General features: G+C 43.6%; 1 protein-coding gene across 10 annotated transcripts in view; it reads right to left on the bottom strand.

Moving 5' to 3' along the window:
* ETV6 (ETS variant transcription factor 6) overlaps positions 1-20,080 on the bottom strand; it is a 232,858-nt gene that overhangs the window by 43,212 nt on the left and 169,566 nt on the right. For all 10 annotated transcript variants that reach the window (XM_053257828.1, XM_053257827.1, XM_053257825.1 and 7 more), the window contains 2 exons: positions 18,012-18,176; positions 8,319-8,453 (listed from right to left, as the gene is read on the bottom strand). In XM_053257828.1, the coding sequence (XP_053113803.1) occupies positions 8,319-8,453; positions 18,012-18,176 (300 nt within the window). The remainder of the gene's footprint in view (positions 1-8,318; positions 8,454-18,011; positions 18,177-20,080) is intronic.

The raw sequence follows: 20,080 nt of genomic DNA on the forward strand, positions 1-20,080 counted from the left end.
AAGCAGGGGTAAGCAGCGATGTGGCCAAATTTGCAAATGATACCAAACTCTTTCAGTTAGTGAAATCTAAAACTGATTGTGAGGAGCTCCAAAAGGATCTCTCCAAACTGGGGGAGTGGGCGACAAAGTGGCAAATGCGGTTCAGTGTTGGCAAGTGTAAAGTGATGTACACTGGGATGAAAAACCTCAACTTCAAGTATACGCTGATGGGATCTGAGCTGTCGGTGACTGACCTGGAGAGGGATCTTGGGGTCGTGGTGGACAGCTCGTTGAAAGTGTTGACTCAATGTGCAGCAGCTGTGAAAAAGGCCAATTATTCCATGCTAGGGATCATTAGGAAGGGGATTGAAAATAAAACGGCTAATATTATTATGCCCTTATACAAAACTATGGTGCGGCCACACTTGGAGTACTGCGTACAATTCTGGTCACCACATCTAAAAAAGGACATTGTAGAACTGGAAAAGGTGCAGAAGAGGGCAACCAAGATGATCAGGGGCCTAGAGCACCTTTCTTATGAGGCAAGGCTACAACACCTGGGGCTTTTTAGTTTAGAAAAAAAATGACTGCAGGGAGACATGATAGAGGTCTCTAAAATAATGCATGGTGTGGAGAAAGTGGAGAGGGAGAAATTCTTCTCCCTCTCACATAACACTAGAACCAGGGGTCATCCCATGAAATTGATTGCCGGGAAATCTAGGACCAACAAACGGAAATACTTTTTCACACAATGAATAATCAACTTGTGGAATTATCTGCCACAAGATGTGGTGACAGCCAACAACCACGATGGCTTTAAGAGGGGTTTGGATGACTTCATGGAGGAGAGGTCTATCAACAGTGACTAGTTGGAGGGCTATGGGCCACCTCCAGCCTCAAAGGCAGGATGCCTCTGAGTACCAGTTGCAGGGGAGTAACAGCAGGAGAGAGGGTATGCCCTCAACTCCCGCCTATGGCTTCCAGCGACATCTGGTAGGCCACTGTGTGAAACAGGTTGCTGGACTAGATGGGCCTTGAGCCTGATCCAGCAGGGCTGTTCTTATGTTCTTAAGGGCCAGATAAAGATGGTCTCAGGAACTGGATCAAGCCACCAGTATTCCCTGGCCAAACACTGAAAACGCTGCTGTACAACACAGAATCTGGATAAGCCACTTGTTTGAATACTCTATGACAATGTACTTCTAATAACTAAGTTGCACTATTCTGAATTAAAATTAGTTTTCAGAATTTTAAAATTTTCAGAAATTCAGAATTTTAATTCTGAATTAAAAGCACTGTTGCTAGCACTGCTTTTCTGCCAGTTCCCAGAAGCCTCTCTTCCTATGGTTGAGACTGCAGGAGTATGAGTCTCACTATTGGCATGCTCAGGAGTCTCACAGCATCAAGAGTTGTCTGTTTGTTGGCATATTGGGGAACAGTCACTCAGTAGGCAGTGGGATAGTTACCCTTAAATTTAGCAGCTGCAAAAAAGCCAAATTGAAAGGGAGCTCGCCTCACACCTTCCCCATGCTGGGATACTCAAGCAGATGCCTGAAGTTAACTCGCAACAGTTAACACTCTATTCAAGGTCTCTCTGCACGACTGACCCTCCTTTGATTTACTTCCCCTCCATAGATGCCTCAAACGAGTAAAAAAGCCAGTTATCCCAGCAAGGAAGTCAGATAAGGCTCCGCAAATGTGCATTCCCTCCGTATCAAAAGAAGACTGGAGTGGTCGATAGGAACTCAGAGATGTACCCATTAAAACGATGATTAGTTTACTGGGTGTTTCTGACCGAAAAGAGTTCCCATATTTGCACATTCAACCACTCCATTTGCATTATCCTAGTCACGCATTGTGTTGTAGTGCAGCACAACAGACAAAACAATGGGATCTTTTGAGATTCACCGGAACTGCCCAGTCAAGAAAGAAGGTCAATTGGAATGTTCCCTCAGGACATGTTTTGGGCTTTATCTGCCCCTGGATTCTTGAGCCAGTGTGCTCCCCGTGGCCTCCAATGCGACCCACTTGGTTACCACCTTGTGGAGTCACCCGTTACTTTGACGCTGCTGAAAACATTTGCTATACCACTTAGCTGTGTTTTGCTCTGCAGGTCACTCTTGCTTCCAGGCCCTGGGATCAGCTCCCTTGCCGGATCCAATCTGTGCTGCCCTCCTCGCTAACATCTGGAGCTGGCTTCACAAGAACAGACACCCTTGGGATCTATCCCTGCTATCTAACTCCCTTGATTCTTCACTACTTGCCACTCCCTGGTCCACCCCTGAGGGAAGAGGTCTGTCTATCACTCCTGAGCCACGAGGGTCTGTCCGCTACTGAAGGAAGAAATGAGGTTGTATGATAACTGCTGCGCCCCAATCTGAGCCCCCTCTATATCTGTCTCTTCTCTCCTAAATCCAAGAGCCTGATTCTCTGAGCCTTCTTTCTTTGGCCAGCCTAGAAGCTACTTCAATTCAGACACTAAGCTAAATTTCCTCTTAGCAGTTGTACAGTTAATCTTGTACTGTATTTTTAGTAATAATATTGATTTTAGTGACTCTTTTATTCCATTGTATCCCTTACCCTCAAACCTTCTCTGTTTATGAACATCTCTTTCTCTTTGCCAATCAGTTTCCTGTAACCAACACTTTCCATTAAATTTATTCTGATGTGGAACTGCTCCACTCTGAGCTAATTTCCCCAAAGCCAAGCACAGCTTTTGGAGTGTTTACCAATCAACCCGAGGCAGTTCCATTAACAGCACCCTTCATTCTTACACTTGAAATTGCTTACTTTTAAAGCATGAAAAAGTAAGAATTACCCTCCCTCATAAGAGCCTATCCTCTGTTTTGAGTGTACCTCTTAAATGGAAGAGATGCGAGAGGAAGTTTCCTCTGAGGGCAGGTAATTGTGCTGGGTCTCTGATTGGGTGTGACTGGCTCATTCAGTTATCCCAATGCAGCAAAATTACTGGCCACTGCTGAGGTTGACAGGAAGGAGTCAAGGTCAGAGTAGTAAACCATGCAGAGATACAGCAGACAGTCCCTTTTGTGAATGGGTGCTTTGGGCTCACAGCATTAAGTTACTGAAATGATTTAAACCTTGTACCACACAATCAATCTTCTTGCATTATACTCGTATGCTCCAGCACATAGTTTTGAAATGACTGCTCTGGGACCATTTATGGCTTGCAGAATTATGGAAAAATTAGGAGAAAAACAGAACTTCATCAGTGAGGTACTCAATTTGTGAAACTAGCTTAAAGACTGTTCCTTCAGACAACTGCCAGCTAACAAATCCATAGGCTCTTTCCCCATATGGTTGGAGCACATTCATACCAAAAAGTCCAACTAAGAGAAGAACAACAACAACAACAAAAAACACACCCTGAGAGGCAGCACACAGTGCTATATTTAGCCGTGCGAGTTCCTTCACCAGGCACCGGATGACAGGAAAGAGGCAGCGTAAGTGAGTCAAAGTACACAAGAAGCACTCATTACCTGCCGGAGAACGCTTGGCACAAAGGGTTTCCCTCGCTGCCCAGAGTTTGTGGCTGGAAGTAATCCATAATTAAAACAAAATGTTCCTCCTCAGCTTTTAATTTCTACCAAAGGAGGCCTTTAAAAAAACGTAACTAAAAGCCTAATTGTAGTGGCTGGAAGCAAATCTGAGGTAAAAGGATCAAAGAAATATAGTATTCACCCAGCACTTGGAGAATACAATAAAACAGGGTAACCATGGCTATTAGGGCAGGGTCCAAGACAATGTTGGCAGTAAAGAAGGCCCTGTGAACTCTTTTGGGGCTCCAGTTTGAAATGAAGTAGAGGCACCATGGCATATTTCATGCTGCACCACTAGTTACTGTTGGCAAATAGCTTGGCAATCAACTGGCATCACACAAGGGACACAAGACAACTGTGGGGATGGCAGAATGATATACATAGTCCTCAAGATCCAGTGACCACAAAGCTTACCGTGCAGGAACAAGGGAAGGGGTTCTTGGAGATCAGGATGCCATATTGTGATGAACCCCAAATCTCAGACTTGGCTCATGAGCACTACAAGAACTCCAAATACACACATTTCTCACCTTTTGGTTATTTAGTGGATTTAGCCTTTTTCACAAAGGAGAACAAGTCCAGTCCAGTCATGGAAATCAAAACTCATTTACGAGGAAGAATCTTACATTTGGAGAGCAGAACCTAAATTCTGATTCCCCAGGAACCACGATTACATGAGAGATCAGACAAGCCTTCTCACTGGACTTAGGGCTTGTCTATCCCTGGAAAAGAGACAAGCCTTTCCTTGCTTTCGTTCCTATAAATATTTGAGCACTAGCCTAAGAAAGCCCCCCCTCAGACAATTTTTTAAAAAGAGGCACTATACCTGTGTACAACATTCCAACATTGGAACAGGAGAGGAGAGCTGGTCTTGTGGTAGCAAGCATGACTTGTCCCCTTAGCTAAGCAGGGTCTGTCCTGGTTGCATATGAATGGGAGACTAGAAGTGTGAGCACTGAAAGATATTCCCCTCGGGGGTGGAGCTGCTCTGGGAAGAGCAGAAGGCTCCAAGTTCCCTCCTTGGCTTCTCCAAGATAGGGCTGAGAGAGATTCCTGCCTGCAACCTTGGAGAAGCTGCTGCCAGACTGTGAAGACAATACTGAGCTAGACAGACCAATGGTCTAACTCGGTATATGGCAGCTTCCTATGTTCCAGTGTGCTGGCAAGCCCTGCCCTGGCACTGACATGCTCAGAAGCCTCCCCCAGCGCTGCACAATGCTTACAGTGTTTGTCTCAGCAGACAAATGCTGTAAGCGTGGACCATGCAGAGGTGAGGCTTCTGAATGTGTCAGCACCAGGACAGGGTGTATGGATGTACTTTTGGGATGCTGTACAAAGGTACCGCATCCCTTCTAAAAAAACCCTCCTAAAATAACTCCTGAAGAGGCTAACATCACCCATTTCCATCCTTCAAGCTGGCATCTGAAGGGAGATGCTGAAGGGATTAATATTCCGTCAGCTAAGGACATGTCCAACTGCTGAGCTAAGGTAAAGCAGTATTAGCAACTATTTTGTATTTTTTTCCTTGCTCCCATTTCCTTAATTGTGTGTGATGCTTGGTTTTTTAAAAATAAAATTCATATTCTTAGAAATGGCTTCAGATGAGTTTTAAAAGGTTCTGGTGGACTCTTGCAAAGCACTTCCTCATTCCTATTATTGCCAATGCATGATAACTGTGCTACGGAATGCTATTGTCTTTATAATCATTCTTTAAAATTCAGAGGCTGACATAGCATGAACCTTGCAGTGTAACATTTGTGCAGTTGTGCAAGAACACTTGCACAATGCAAGAATTTTGCAAACACAGGTGGTCACTTGACAGCAATGTTTCCAATGACTGTCCATTGCACAATTCTTGCATTTGTGCAATTCTTGCATTGAGCGCAACAGTGCTCTTGGGCAACTGCGCAAATGTTAAGTCGCAAGGAGCACATAATGTTATGCAGCATGTCAGCCACTGTTTGTCTAGAGCTGTATTCTGTAAAGTAGTCTGACGGTGTTGTGTCAGGAAGTCTCTAGTTGGATGGTTCTATGGTTTGCCAAAGCCATGTCAGAGTGTAGTTAGTGATCCTGGACCAATCTTCAAGTGTTGGCAGCCTACCCTGAAGGAGCGATGTGCTCCTAAGCATTACACTCTCTTTGGGACCATCAGCAAAATATTTAGTTGCAATGACAATCATGATTTAAATGACTAAAAGGGGGCTGATATAAGTAATTGATTTACATAAAGTTTCCAACTTCCTATATTATCATATTTCTGAGCAAGTATGCATATTACTAGAAACTTCTGTTTGCAACAACATAATCAGAACCTTTCTACTACTTATTGGTCAAGTAGCTCTCATGCCTTTTGAGGTACAGAATTTATATCTGCTTTGAGGAGCAATGGAATAATTAAGGATTTGTATTTGGTTTTCTGTGTTCACAGGTAGAGATACTAAACATCTTAAAAGGACAACACCTTTATTAGGATCAACTGAAATATGACAAAGTAGTGAATGAGCTTTTGAGTTCTCCAGAACTCTTAATCAGTCAGAATCCTGAGCAAAACAAAGGGGGTGGAAGAAAGAAAGAGAAATACGGATTTGATGGAAAAGTCCCAAGGTCTGCAGTTTGCAACAGTCTTAAGTGGGAGTGCAAGAGGTTTTGTGCAGACTTAATTTGATTAATCTCTGTTAAGTGCAAGGCAGATTTCACTTTGCACTGAGGGCTATTGGGACAAAGAAAGAAAAATGGCTGTTCTGCCACTTGCATTTGTTTTTGGAAAATAGCAGTTACTCAGATCTGTCTCCAGATCTATGTTCCAATTAGTGTTGGAGACAGATCTGAGCAACCTAGGAAAGTCAGCTTCTGAATATTTCCATGGCATAGAACGAAACATTTCACACCTCCTTCTCCACAGGCAGAATGATTGCCCAGAGGATGAAGGGAAACCTTTTGGCCAAACATTTGAAACTCAGGGAATGCAATTCTGCTACATGCTCTGTGCGCTTAGAATGCATATATTCAGTATACTTCTATTAGAATACATGTATTCTGAACAGGGCTGTTATCACTTGAGAACTGTTGCAGATCAAATTGCTATGAAAGAGGTTGGTTCAAAATTTGGCAACTCCTTGTTGCCAAGTTTTTAATTTGAATTCAACAAGCTGTCTTGTACTGGGATGGTTCAGACATAATGGGGGTTGTTTGGCATTATGAGAATGAGCTTGAGTAGCCTCAGGCTCACAACCTCTTTTTATTCACCCCTACTTCCTCTCCCGACGTGCAGTGATTCCAAGACTGATTCCCAGTCTTTGATTTGAACAAACCGTCAGTTTTTTCCACTCATCTGGGAAGGCAAACTATGGTTCTGCTTGTGCTTCAACGCATATATTGAACATAGTATTTAGAGGCATCTTGTCTTGGAGGATGGAGATGGCCTATAGCCATCTTTTAAAGCTATCCAAACTAGAGGCTATCACCACATGCCGTGGCAGAGAATTCCACCAACAGCTCAGACCCCATCAGCATATAGGTGAGGTTGAGGGTTTTGCCCCAATATGCATCACTTTACACTTGCTTACATTTAGTGTGATCTGCAAATTTGTCCACTTTGCTGCTTACCCCAGCTTCCAGATCATTTATGAACAAGTTAAAGAGCACTGGTCTCAGTACAGATCCCTGGGGGACCTCACCTTTTACTTCCCTCCATTGTGAAAACTGTTCATTCATTTATTCCTACCCTCTGTTTCCTGTCCTTCAACCAGTTACCAATCCACACATGAACCTGCCCCCTTATCCCATGACTGCTAAGTTTACTCAAAAGCCTCTGGTGGCTTTTCAACACAAAAAGTTCCTAAAGCGGTTTTCAAAGGGGAAAAAAAAAGATGGCTCCCTAATCCCAAAGGGCTCACAATCGAAAAGGAAACACAAGGTATACAGCAGCATCAACCACTGGAGGGACACAGAATAGAGACAGTTACTCTTATTCAATAAAGAGAATCACTACCATTAGCACAGTCAGCCCAGTCCAGTCTCGCTCCAATGGCAGAGGCCTTTCACAGCCCTTCTAACTTTTCTAGCTAAGGTCCTTTTTCTTGGAGATGCCAGAGATTGATATTGGGACTTTCTGCCCAAAGCATCTGATCTATTACTGAGCTACAGTGATATTTCTTTTCATTAAATAAGTTAAATAAGCTTAATATGTTAAAAGTCTGAAGGGCAGCAAACTCCAGTGATAAAAAGCCAATTCACACTTTATGGATTTATAGGGGTTTGCCACATATATACTGGCATTGGTTGGGTGTACAAATTTCCTCAAGTGCGCTAGTTTTCTACATACAAGCTGTTTCTTATTGGATAAGTGAAGCAGTAGGTATGCCCTACTCTAAGCATTCATGTGCCAAATTAACAGGATCTGACAACCCAAGTCACACAACAACATAGGTTGCCCTTCTTTGGTCTCCTTAGTTATGTATTTCAACCACATGAACCAATTTTAGAGGAGTGATCTAAACATATAGCCACAAGCACAGAATGTAAATATGTCATCACAGAGACTATAATGCAAGCCTCTGCTATATCCTATTATTCTAGTTCAGAGCTCCTGAATCTTTACAGGTTGCATAAGACGGAATGGTAGTAGATTTATCTTTCTATACCGCTCTTAAAGGTACAGGAATATGTATCCTTCTATACCACTCTTAAAGGTACCTCTCAATGTTTTCCCATCATTTCAGAGCACTGCAAAAATCCCTTGTGTAACATTACTTCTTATAAGAAAGATATATTTGTCCTTACCTTCATCATGGTTCTGGTGTAACATGACATCTGATTGAGCATGGATAGAGTTCCCAGGGTGGAAAAATGGTGAAAACAGTACATGAGAATTCCTTTGCTTCAAGATATGCTGAAGAAGCTCATATAGCACATCACCTGAAAGAGAAATAGCCAGCTCAAGGAAATGAAAAGCTACACAATGCTAGAAAAAAATCAAAGTCCTGGATGCCACAGGAGTGGTAAATGTCTGCCTGGGCTGTACCACTTCAGACTGCAAGTGAGAGCTTACATGACAGAATTCTCCTCCATCATTCCCCCACAAAAGACCCCTGAACACAGAAAACACACAGTGAGGGAGAAGGCTAGGCTAGAACTCCTTCCCTTGACATCTGGATTTCTGTTTGGCAGGAATATTTTTTAGTATGCTGGAGCATTTAGTTACATGAACCCCCACCTGCACTCTGAAGTGGCACAGCCCAGACACTGACTTGCCACCCAGCAAGAACTAGGCAGAAGTAGACATTTGAAGCATTCCTTAAGGACTAAGTCCCCTTCCCTATACTAATACAAAGAACTGGACAGCAGAGTGGGATGTATCCAAATGCTATATATGTGCAAAATGATGTCCTGCCCATCATCTCAAATTAATGTCTTCTCACTAAATCATTCACTTTCAAAATTGTACTTACTAGGCCTGTTTGCCAAGGGTAAACCACAGGGGAAAGTTGTTGCCTTCATGCCTCGCTTGTGGGATTCCCAGAGACCTCTAGTTGGTAACTATTGGGAAGAGGATGCTCAACAAGATGGGTCCTGAGTCTGATCTAGGACAGCAATTCTTGCAATTCTCATGTTTTAATTTTTAAAACATATGTAAAACATGTTTTACTGGGGAAGAGGATGGGGGGTGTTATGTGTATTTCCTCACAGCAATCCTGTGAGGTAGGTTTTTAAAATTCATTTCCACCCAAAATAACTATCAGTTATAATTCCAGTCACCTTAACTAAAAGCAAATGAGGCTGAGAGATAGTGACTAGCACAATGTTATATGGTGAGCCCTAGCCAGAAGTGGAGGCTGAGGAACTGAGGTGATGAGAGGATGTTCTAAACTGCCTTCAAAAACTAAAAATTAACACATTGCCAGGACCAGATAGCATCCACCCAAGAGTGCTGAAGAAATGCAAATGTGAAATTGCTGATCTCCTAGCAAAAATATGTAACTTGTCCCTACAATCAGGTTCTGTATCAGAGGACTAGAAAGTAGCTAATGTAACTCCGATTTTCAAAAAGGGATCTGGCAAACTACCGGCCTGCTAACTTAACTTCTGTGCCAGGTAAATTGATGGAAAACATACTTAAGGATAAAATTGTTAAACAGAACAGGCCTTGCTGAAGGAGAACCAGCATGGCTTTTGCAAGGGCAAGTCTTGACTCACTACCCTTTTGGAGTTTTTTGAGAGTGTCAAAAGAGGCATGTGGATTAGGGGTGTGCAATTCGGATTTTCGGTGTTTCGATTCAGATCTGAACCGAAACACCCCTGTTCTGTTTTGTATCCGAATATGGCCCATCCGAATCATCCCGATTCGATTTGGATCCGAATTAATCCAAATCGATTCGGATTAAAAAATGGGTCCCAGGGGCAAAATAGTAGGGTGGGGTGGTAGTGCCCAATGGGTAGAGGCTACCATCCAATTTTCAGGGGGATTGGGCAAAGGGCTGATTTTTGGTGAATTTTTGAAGTTTTAGTGTCTTTGGGGCAGATCAGGGGCATAAAGTGGGATCTGGGCCAAAAGAGTGGGGTGGGGTGGTAGTGCCTTATGGGTGGAGGCTACCACCCCAATTGCAGAGCGATTGGGCAGAGGGCTGATTTTTGGTCAATTTCTGAAGTTTATGCGTTTTTAAGGTTTCCCCCCATTAGGTATAATGGAGGATGTATCGCTTCACGTCAGGGGGAAAGGGGTGGCCTAGAGCGGTGTGGGGTTGGTGGTAGTGCCGGGTAGGGGCAAGGAAGCTACCTGAATTTTTTCAAAGGATTTGGGCAGAGGGCTGATTTTTGGTGAATTGTTGAAGTTTACGCGTCTTTAAGGTTTTCCCTCATAAGGTATTATGGAGCTTTCAGCAGCCCCATAAGTGCATTTGGTGGGTGCTGGGGTGGCCCAGAGCGAGTGGTGGTGTAGTGCACATAGGGTGCCAACCACCCGCATGGGTTTCTAACCCATGGCGTACAGGGTTCTGTTGTTTCTGAGGTATTCTGAGTGTAGATTCTATGATAGCAAATGAGATTTTCAATGAGACACCATGAATCCACTCTAATTTGCTATCATAGAATCCACACTCAGAATACCTCAGAAACAACAGAACCCTGTACGCCATGGGTTAACAACCCATGGGGGTGGTTGGCACCCTATGTGCACTACACCACCACTCGCTCTGGGCCACCCCAGCACCCCCTAAGTGCACTTATGAGGCTGCTGAAAGCTCCATAATACCTTATGAGGGAAAACCTTAAAGACGCGTAAACTTCAACAATTCACCAAAAATCAGCCCTCTGCCCAAATCCTTTGAAAAAATTCAGGTAGCTTCCTTGCCCCTACCCGGCACTACCACCAACCCCACACCGCTCTAGGCCACCCCTTTCCCCCTGATGTGAAGAGATACACCCTTCATTATACCTAATGGGGGAAAACCTTAAAGATGAGTAAACTTCAGAAATTCACCAAAAATCAGCCCTCTGCCCAATCACTCTGCAATTGGGGTGGTAGCCTCCACCCATTAGGCACTACCACCCACCCCACTATTTTGGCCCAGATCCCACATTATGCCCCCAATCTGCCCCAAAGACACTAAAACTTCAAAGATTCACCAAAAATCAGCCCTTTGCCCAATCCCTCTGCAATTGGGGTGGTAGCCTCCACCCATTAGGCACTACCACCCCACCCCACTATTTTGCTCCTGGGATCCGAAATTCGAGCAGACGCCACATCAGACCTTTTTGCATTGAAGTCAATTGGAGGCAAAAAGGCGGGAAATTCAAATAGACGTCCTTGCTCAAAATGGAGGGGGGGGGGAAAGAAGGCCACAAAATGGATGTCCGAAACATCCGAATATTTCGGATCCGAAACAGGGGTGATTCGTTTCAGATCCAAAATTATTTGGGGCTCTCCGGGGGTGATTCAGTTCGGATTCGAATCACCCGAAATTCGCTGTTTCGAGTACAGATCGTTCTGTACCCGAAACATTTCGCACATCCCTAATGTGGATAAAGGTGCTCTGGCTGACATAGTATACTTGGACTTCCAAAAAGCTTTTGACAGAGTTTTGCACCAAAGGCTCTTGAGTAAATTTAGCAGTCATGGGATAAGGGGACAGGTTCATGTGTGGATTGGTAACTGGTTGAAGGACAGGAAACAGAGGGAGGAATAAATGGACAGTTTTCACAATGGAGGGAAGTAAGAGGCGGGGTTCCCCAGGGATTGTTACTGGGACAGGTGCTCTTTAACTTGTTCATAAATGATCTAGAAGTTGGGGTGAGCAGAGAGGTGACCAGATTTACAGATGATACCAAACTCTTTCAGGTAGTGAAATCCAAAACAGACTGTGAGAAGCTGCAAAAAGATATCTCCCAACTAGGTGAGTGGGTGACAAATGGCAAATGCGGTTCAATGTAAGCAAGCGTAAAGTGATGCATGTTGGGGCAACCCCCCCAACTTCACATATACGCTGATGGGGTCTAAGCTGTCGGTGGAATTATCTGCCACAGCATGTGGTGATGGCCTCTAGCTTGGATAACTTTAAAAGGGGCTTAGACAAATTCATGGAGAACAGGTCTATTAATAGCTACTAGTCTGATGGCTATAGGCCAGCTCCAGCCTCAGATGCCTCTAAATACCAGCTCCTGGGGAGTAGCAGCAGGAGAGAGGGCTTGCCCTCACCCCCTGCCTGTGGGCTTTCCAGAGGCATCAGGTGTGCCGTTGTGTGAAACAGGATGCTGGACTAGATAGGCCTTGGGCTTGATCCAGCAGGGCTGTTCTTAAATGGGAATTGAACCTAGGCCTCCCAGATCTATCTCCATCTATGAGACCACGCTTGCTGAAAAAAATCCTAGTAGGATCAGATAAACAATACCATTGAATAGGATGTTATTGCAAAATATTTCAAAAGTTGAATCTGGGTGGATTTCAACCTGTTGTTTAGGGCTTGGCCTGTGTGTTTTACACACACAGAGTCTGAATTATAGCTATACAATGAATGATGTAGACCCAGCAAAAAAGGGTGTGGTTTCAGAAACAGGGTTTGTGCAGACGCATCCTGCACTTTGGCTCATTGCTACAGAGTTACATAACTTTGGATGTTATCACAGTTTACTAGCTAAAGTCCTGTCAAGTATGAAGGAGAGAAGAGAGGGAGGGATGGAGCATTCTAGTCCTTTCCATAACCTCCACTGTCCTACTTCTCTTCCCCCATTTGCCACCCTCCTATGAGAACAATGCACAGGACCAGGCTTGCTTTTCCAAACCTAGCCCTGCCCATTGTTCTTTCAAAATAAGAGCCCTAGTACTTGAAGAGAAGGTGGGGCATGAGGGAGCCATTTTTCCTCACACAAAAAATATGGCAGCCATATGGCAAAAAGTCCACTCAGGATTACATTGGGATGAGGTCTAAACTTGCCATTCACCATGGGTGAATCCAGGGTCTGGAGTAAGAAGCAGGTTTTGCTCCTTCTCAAGTGATGTGACAGAGTGCAACCTCTTACTTTATCCCATTTAATTCAGTGGGAGCCACTAAGAAACAAACCTGCCCTATCTGCATAGTCCCAGTTCTGTTTCTCAGGGTGCTTTCACACATGCCTTGAGGCACTGCTTTCTACAAGTAGCTGCAAGTGGAATCAGAACACAGGTTCCACATGACATTTAAAATACCGCTTATGCAAACTAGCAGTGCCCTTCCCCATGTGAAGATCTTTCTATAAAGTCTACTCACAACTAAATTCTATTCAGAAAGCTCCCTGGAAACTTCAAGCTAAAGTTTATTGCTTGCAGGTTCAGCCTGACTGATTGCTTCCTGTTTATATTGGCTACATGATTAGTGAGAAATTGCCCACCGAAAAGGTTTTCAGTGAACTGCCCCATATAAAAATCTATTCCGGGGGGGGGGGGTGTTTCCTATTTTTTCCTTTTCCTTTTTTAACAAAACATTTTGCTATTAAAATTGGGAGTGGGGGGATGACAGGAAAGCCATAATTAAAGCCTCTAGTCTTCACCCCAAGAGGAACAAGGAATTGACATGGGCCAATTCACAGAGAGGGAATTCAATGTACAACATTCACTAATTACTCAGCCAGGATCGACAAAGCAATAAAATGGCCTGAACCTGGAAATATGTTTAATTTAAAGGCACAGGAGTCCTGAAAAACCTTAATAGTGCTCCATATCAGACATGTTTGAGCTGCAATTACATTTTATTATTATTTTAAAAATCACCCAACTCAGGTCAGGGGGGGAAATGGGAGAAGAACACAGAAACTGGATGTCTACAACTGGGAAATGATGCCATCTGGGTGCTTTGTTAAAAATGAGTGAATGGTAATTCTAGAAAAAATGAATGGTAATTCTAGGAAAGAGGGGTAGTGCACGGAACCAGGCAGGGGAAGTTCGAAGGCGGGGGTGGGGTCTGACTTCAAGGGCAGGGGAGGGTGCACTTACCCCTCCCTCGGCTTCCCCCCCTTTAGCAAAGGCTCCTTCGAGGCAACAGCATACCTCCCTGCCGCCCTGTCTCCTCTTTGCTCAGAAGTACCAGGAAGTACCTGGCATGGCGGGTGTATGCACACACACACGCGCCGGGTACTTCCAGGCAAAGAGGAGACGGGGCAGCAGGGATGTATGCTGCTGCCCTGAAGGATCCTTTGCTAAAGGAGCACCAGCGGGGGGGAAAGCGGAGGGAGGGGTAAGTGCACCCTCCCCCACCCTTAAAGTCAGACACACGCACCCCACTTCTAACAGGCCAAACAGCTGGTTGTTTGAACCAGTTCGGAAGTCCTTAGGGCCTCCAAATTGGTTCCTGCACATCCCTAGACTAGAGTAGAAGCACCATTGGTCAAGCCAGAATGTGACAGAAAACTGGGAACTTCTATTAGTCTCTTTCTCAACAAAGACAGACTTGGGTCAACCACTATATCACCTCAGACTGTAGGTGAAATTCTACCTGCAGTTAGAAGTGGTACAGGCCACCTTAGTCAGAATAGCTTTTCATCTATGCAGTGATCAGGTCAACAATTTCCTTTGCTTCAACATTAATGAAACATCAGGTACTCCTAGCCTTTTTTGTAGAACAGTAGATGTTGAATGTTTGAGGGATTTGGGAGTGCTACCCTGCCCCTCTGGGATCAGAAGGGGTGTTATAAAACATGCAGGGTTTTTTCAGGACAAAAGAAGGACCCAGCAGTATTCCGATCATGACTTTTATTAAAAATAATGAGAAGAGGAAAAGTATACAACATGTGGGGCATTCCCACATGACAGAGTACACGTATGTCAACTTGCATGTCAAAACATTGATTTTCTACTGTTTTACCCTTTTCACAAATAAAAACCATAACCACTATTAAACAGATGGTGGATTCTTACACAGGAACTGTAAATACTGTATACTGCTGTTAATAAACAGTGTCTAGAAACTCTGATAACTTAAACAACATTTAGATTATCTGATGTTAGCATAGATAGAAGTGGAGGAACCAAGTGGGGTGTTAAGTCTGTGGTACTCAAAAGGCTTCGGGCTTGGGACCTAGGAAAGGTCAGGGAGAACCAGCTACCCTAAGCTCTGTGAAAGGGCCTATGTACAGCCCTTTAGGTGAGGATAAGTAGATAAAAAAGGGCAAAGGATTCTGGGTTTGGGCCAATTCTGTGGTTCACTTTAACCAGGGAAGACCTTAGGGTTCTCATGAGATATATCACTCCAGCTCCTAGAAGCCCCTGCTAGTGTGGGGTTCCCAGCACTTCTGGTTAACAACAGAACTCACATCCTTCCCCTTTCTACTCAACCCTCCAGACAATGGGTCCGGGCTACTCCGTGTATGTGGGTGGCTTCAGGAAAGCAGATCAGGAAAGACTGGGGATAGATTCTACGTTCTTAGGCAGATTAGGCCGAACTAGGCCAGAAGTTGCAACAGATGCAAGTTAGCCACAGCAGGGAATTCTGGGACAGGGTACCTCAATGTTAAGGCAGTTTGGGCAAGCCAGGTGAATGCCATCAGTGGAACAGAGTGTGGGATTTAACTAACCAAAGAAAGGGCTCTTAAAGGGGACATTTGAAATCTCAGTCCACGGAAACTGCCGGGACCAAGTTCGAGGCTGTTTGGAGACTCATCACTGGGGCTGAGACCAAATTCTTAACTAGGCTGGGCAGTAAAAGCCCCTTTGCCTACATGCCTATCTCTATGGCCAAATACTCTCATGAGAGAGTGGTTCTCTTGGAGTGGGGCTAGTAGCAGACTGCATATCATATTGAACAGTCAACAATAGCCATAATTACCCCAACATGTGTTTGGCTGAGACTGAGCATGCTTTCAACCCAGGGGCTGGGGCTGGGCCCCATTCCCCAACAAAACTTGTTGAAAAATAGAACAAAATCTAAACCATAAACCAAAAGGGCAAGTCCTAAGTCATTCTAACCGATACCTACTAGTCTAGTCCTATACATTCACACACAGTCATTCATGCATGGGCTAGGATGTGGGTCTAGGGGGAGGAAAATAAAATATTACTGAAAATTACTGCTAGGGGATATGTAAATGTGCCAATCTTGGCACCAGAAAGGTGATGGGCTTATCCTTTGGGACAATCACCCAGGTGTACTGGAAGGGGGCCATTCTGTACACCTAAGAACTGAGAAATCCCAAGAGATCTGGGTTAGTTAGCCTTTGGGGCTTTTGGATGAAGGCAGGAAGGGATGCACTTAAAATGTCTTACTGAGCAAACAGAGACAGGCTCTGGGGATTCTGAGCAATCTGTCTCAGGAGGGTTTGGGAGATCTTGATATGGGAAGTCAATTTCATAGTATCAGGATCACGCAGAATGACCCATAAGCACACCAGGTCCTTTGCATGCATGACGTATCCCATTTCTCACTTGCTCATGCAAACACACATCTCTCCTGGACTTCGAAATACAGGTCCTCCATGCCAGGCACCGTGTGAAGGGCTGCAAAGGGTGTGTGTGTGCCCAGGGTGTGTGTGTGCCCCAAACTGTTACTCCCCATAAGAGACACAAGCTGTTCCCAGGCAGTTAGTCTAAGTTGGTTTTTATCATTTCTAGTCGTTCATATATGATTGAATTACAAGTTCATTCACTTAATATGAAGGTATGTGATATGGGTATTTTTTTAAAAAAATCCTATTAAGTTGATTTCATACTTTTTCAAATTTAGTAAAATATACATGGGTTGATGTTGACTACATTCCAAAGGCAGAGGTGGTCAACATAAGTCATTTGAAACCATAAGTCATGCTTGCTTGAAACCATAAGACATGCTTGAAACCATAAGTCATGCTTGCTACCCCAAGACCAGCTCTCCTCTACTCTCAGTCTGCCAGATGCTTAATACTAATACTGTTTTATTCACCCATGGGTGAATAAAACAGTATTAGTATTAAGCATCTGGCAGACTGAGAGTAGAGGAGAGCTGGTCTTGGGGTAGCAAGCATGACTTGTCCCCATAGCTAAGCAGGGTCTGCCCTGGTGGCATATGAATGGGAGACTTGATGTGAGCACTGCAAGATATTCCCCTCAGGGGATGAAGCCGCTCTGGGAAGAGCAGAAGGTTCCAAGTTCCCTCCCTGGCTTCTCCAAGATAGGGCTGAGAGAGATTCCTGCCTGCAACCTTGGAGAAGCCGCTGCCAGTCTGTGAAGATAATACTGAGCTAGATAGAACAATGGTCTGACTCAGTATATGGCAGTTTCCTATGTTCCTATGAGAGCCGATTCACATTTTAAAACTCGGATGCAAAGAATATAAATGACAGAATACACTGCACACACTACTACTAACAAAATGTCCAGCAAATGGTGGGAATATTTGACATCTATGGCATGGACCAGCTTTCCATTTAGAACTTAGAATTTCCAAACAAGCAAATAGGTGGCAGGGCAGCAGGGAGGACTGGCTGCTGAGGTCACAATGGCTTTTAACAAGTACGACCTTATCCTCACTGTACTTTCTAGGAGAAAAAGACATTTGGTGGTAGGAGGGGGTTCTCCCCAGTGGAATGTCACAGGTTCTCCAAACAGTCCAATGCCTTCCTTTCCCTCTTGGATCTCTGATAGTATCTTTCCTGCCTATGTTGGTGGAAGTGGTTCAGGAGAAGAGGAGGACTTGCATGCTTGTACACATCTGGAATGTTATTACAGAAATTTACACAGAGCCACCTATATACAGAGGCTGACATTCAGGCTAAATTACTTCTGAGGAGTCCTACTGAAATTAAGAAGTCCTTTAGAGTAACTTGTGAGTAGCATGTAACCTAGCCACAGAGCTTTACAGGTGTTCATAAGCAAATAGAGAGGTCTCTGAACTTGCAGTCTAAACTGAATAAATATTGCAGAGTTTTAGCTCTTTTGCAGATCAAATCTTTTGCCACTGCAAGGCTCTGAAGGACTTTGAATTCCTGCCTTACATAGTGTGTGCATCCCGCTCCCCACTTAGTACGTAAACTCCTCACCTGAATGTGGAGACCTGTATCGAAAATCTTCTTTGGTCAGAAGCAAGAGCGCCTTGCCATTCATCTCAAAAGTGTTGCTGTCAATGGGTCTCAACGAGAACTCCTTCTCAGCCCACTTCAGCCACTGGCCCACATCGTCCCTGCTCCAATATATGGGCTGTAAGCCTGGAAAGATGAAGGAATATTAGAGCCATGCTGAAGAACTGGCACAACAATCAAGATGTTCTGGTAAGTACCAGGGAGGCCGAGTGTCAAGACCAGCTCTGGATTGAACTAAATAGGATGGTCCTATGATGAGTTGTATTCTGCAGCTGCACATTTCACTGATAAAGGTCACAGTCTCTCATACACCTGTGAATGAATGTGTCACTTTGTCTCTTTAAATTTTGCTCCACCCTGCCCCTCACTGCTACGGACTCATGAGAAATTATCTGATATTTTGAACAGAACATTAAAATGTTTATTGACATACATCATTTTAAAATGAAGAGTGAAATAGAGTAATGAGTCAAATATTATAACTCCTCCTTCAATTAATTGATTTTGACCTTCAAATTATTAATAAATGGAAACCTGAGGGGGAAAACCACATGTTTTGTATATTTTGCCCCTACTTTTGGTGCATGCCCCCGCTTTTTACTATAAATTAAATGCAACGTTCTTTTGACTTTAAATATACAGTGCAGATTCAAAAAGATATGAATTGGATGATGTCTATTTGTAGTGCACTGCTTTCAATGAGATACACATCTGGAATGTGGATATGAATGCACTTCTAAGTACACATTCCACTGAAAGCAATGCAGTGCCAAGAGTTTGCATCTACATTTAAAAGTGCATCCCATTTACTACTACTACTAATAATAATAATACAATTTATTTGTTAACTGTCCCATAGCAAATTGTTGTCTGAATGCCTCGCCATAACACAGTGGTAAAAAACATCCAATAAAAACGCATAAAACAGGACAAACTTATAATAGAAAATACAAAATACAATGCCAAATATTTTTTAAACCTTTTTTTAAAATCAATTTTTAAAAGCCTATGTGAACAGAAATGTCTTCATCTGGTGTCTAAAAGAACAAAGTGACAATGCCAGGCAACTCTCACTGGGGAGGCTGTTCCATAGCATATACCATTGACTGTCAATCAGTCTTTATTAAGGTCATAGACCAGCATAAAGTATAAGGGTGATTAAATGTTAAAAGTGAGAATAGATAAAAAGTGATTTCATATGGAATGGTACTTAAGGCATAATACTAAAAATATTTAAAAAATTATATAATTATATAAATATTTATAATATAAAAGTACATCAGAAGCATGAGGGCATAAAAGCCTGAAAAGTAATAAAAGTCATAAAAGTGCATTACAAGGGGGGCATAAAATGGATGTAAAAAGATTAAAAGACACGAGGAGACAGAAATACATCAAAGCCTAAGTAATAAAACTGGATAAGGGCCAGACTATAAGGCTACATAGAAGGAGAAGTTAAAAAGAAGGGGGGAGTGTAAGTTTTTCTATTGAATCAGTATTGAGTGAGCAAAGCGTAGTGCCCACCCTGAGTCACCGAGGGTCAGACTAAGGCCGTTAAGACTCACTGCCTGCCATCCGCCGACAATGCTGGTCGCTGCCGCATAGAACAACACTATATGTGATGGCAGGCTTAAAATCAGAAAGCAGCAAGGAGCTGTAGAATTGGCTTGAAAGTCCTGGATACTTGCACAGAAATGGAAGGACGAGGGAGGCGTGAATGTATCTATATAACAAACTGTGGAGGAGGACATGCTCAGTAGTTTCGATCTGCTCTGAGCCCCAGGGGATAGTCGCTCTGCAAATGGAGTCCGTCTATAACGGCCTTCTAGAACTGCTGAAGGGAGGCCATGACAGCAAGCCAGAATGAATACTCTTCCGTGCTTTGGAACATCCAGTTGGGTGAGGTATGCTGCTGAAGAGGCAGAATATCTAAGCCTATCACTGATATGAAAGTTCAGAACCCTGCTGAGATCAGTTTGGTAATCAATGTCTATAATGTACTGCTTGATGGTGCCATTGACTGTTAAACC

Source organism: Hemicordylus capensis, chromosome 5, assembly GCF_027244095.1.
Source record: "Hemicordylus capensis ecotype Gifberg chromosome 5, rHemCap1.1.pri, whole genome shotgun sequence".
Classification (NCBI taxonomy): domain Eukaryota; kingdom Metazoa; phylum Chordata; class Lepidosauria; order Squamata; family Cordylidae; genus Hemicordylus; species Hemicordylus capensis.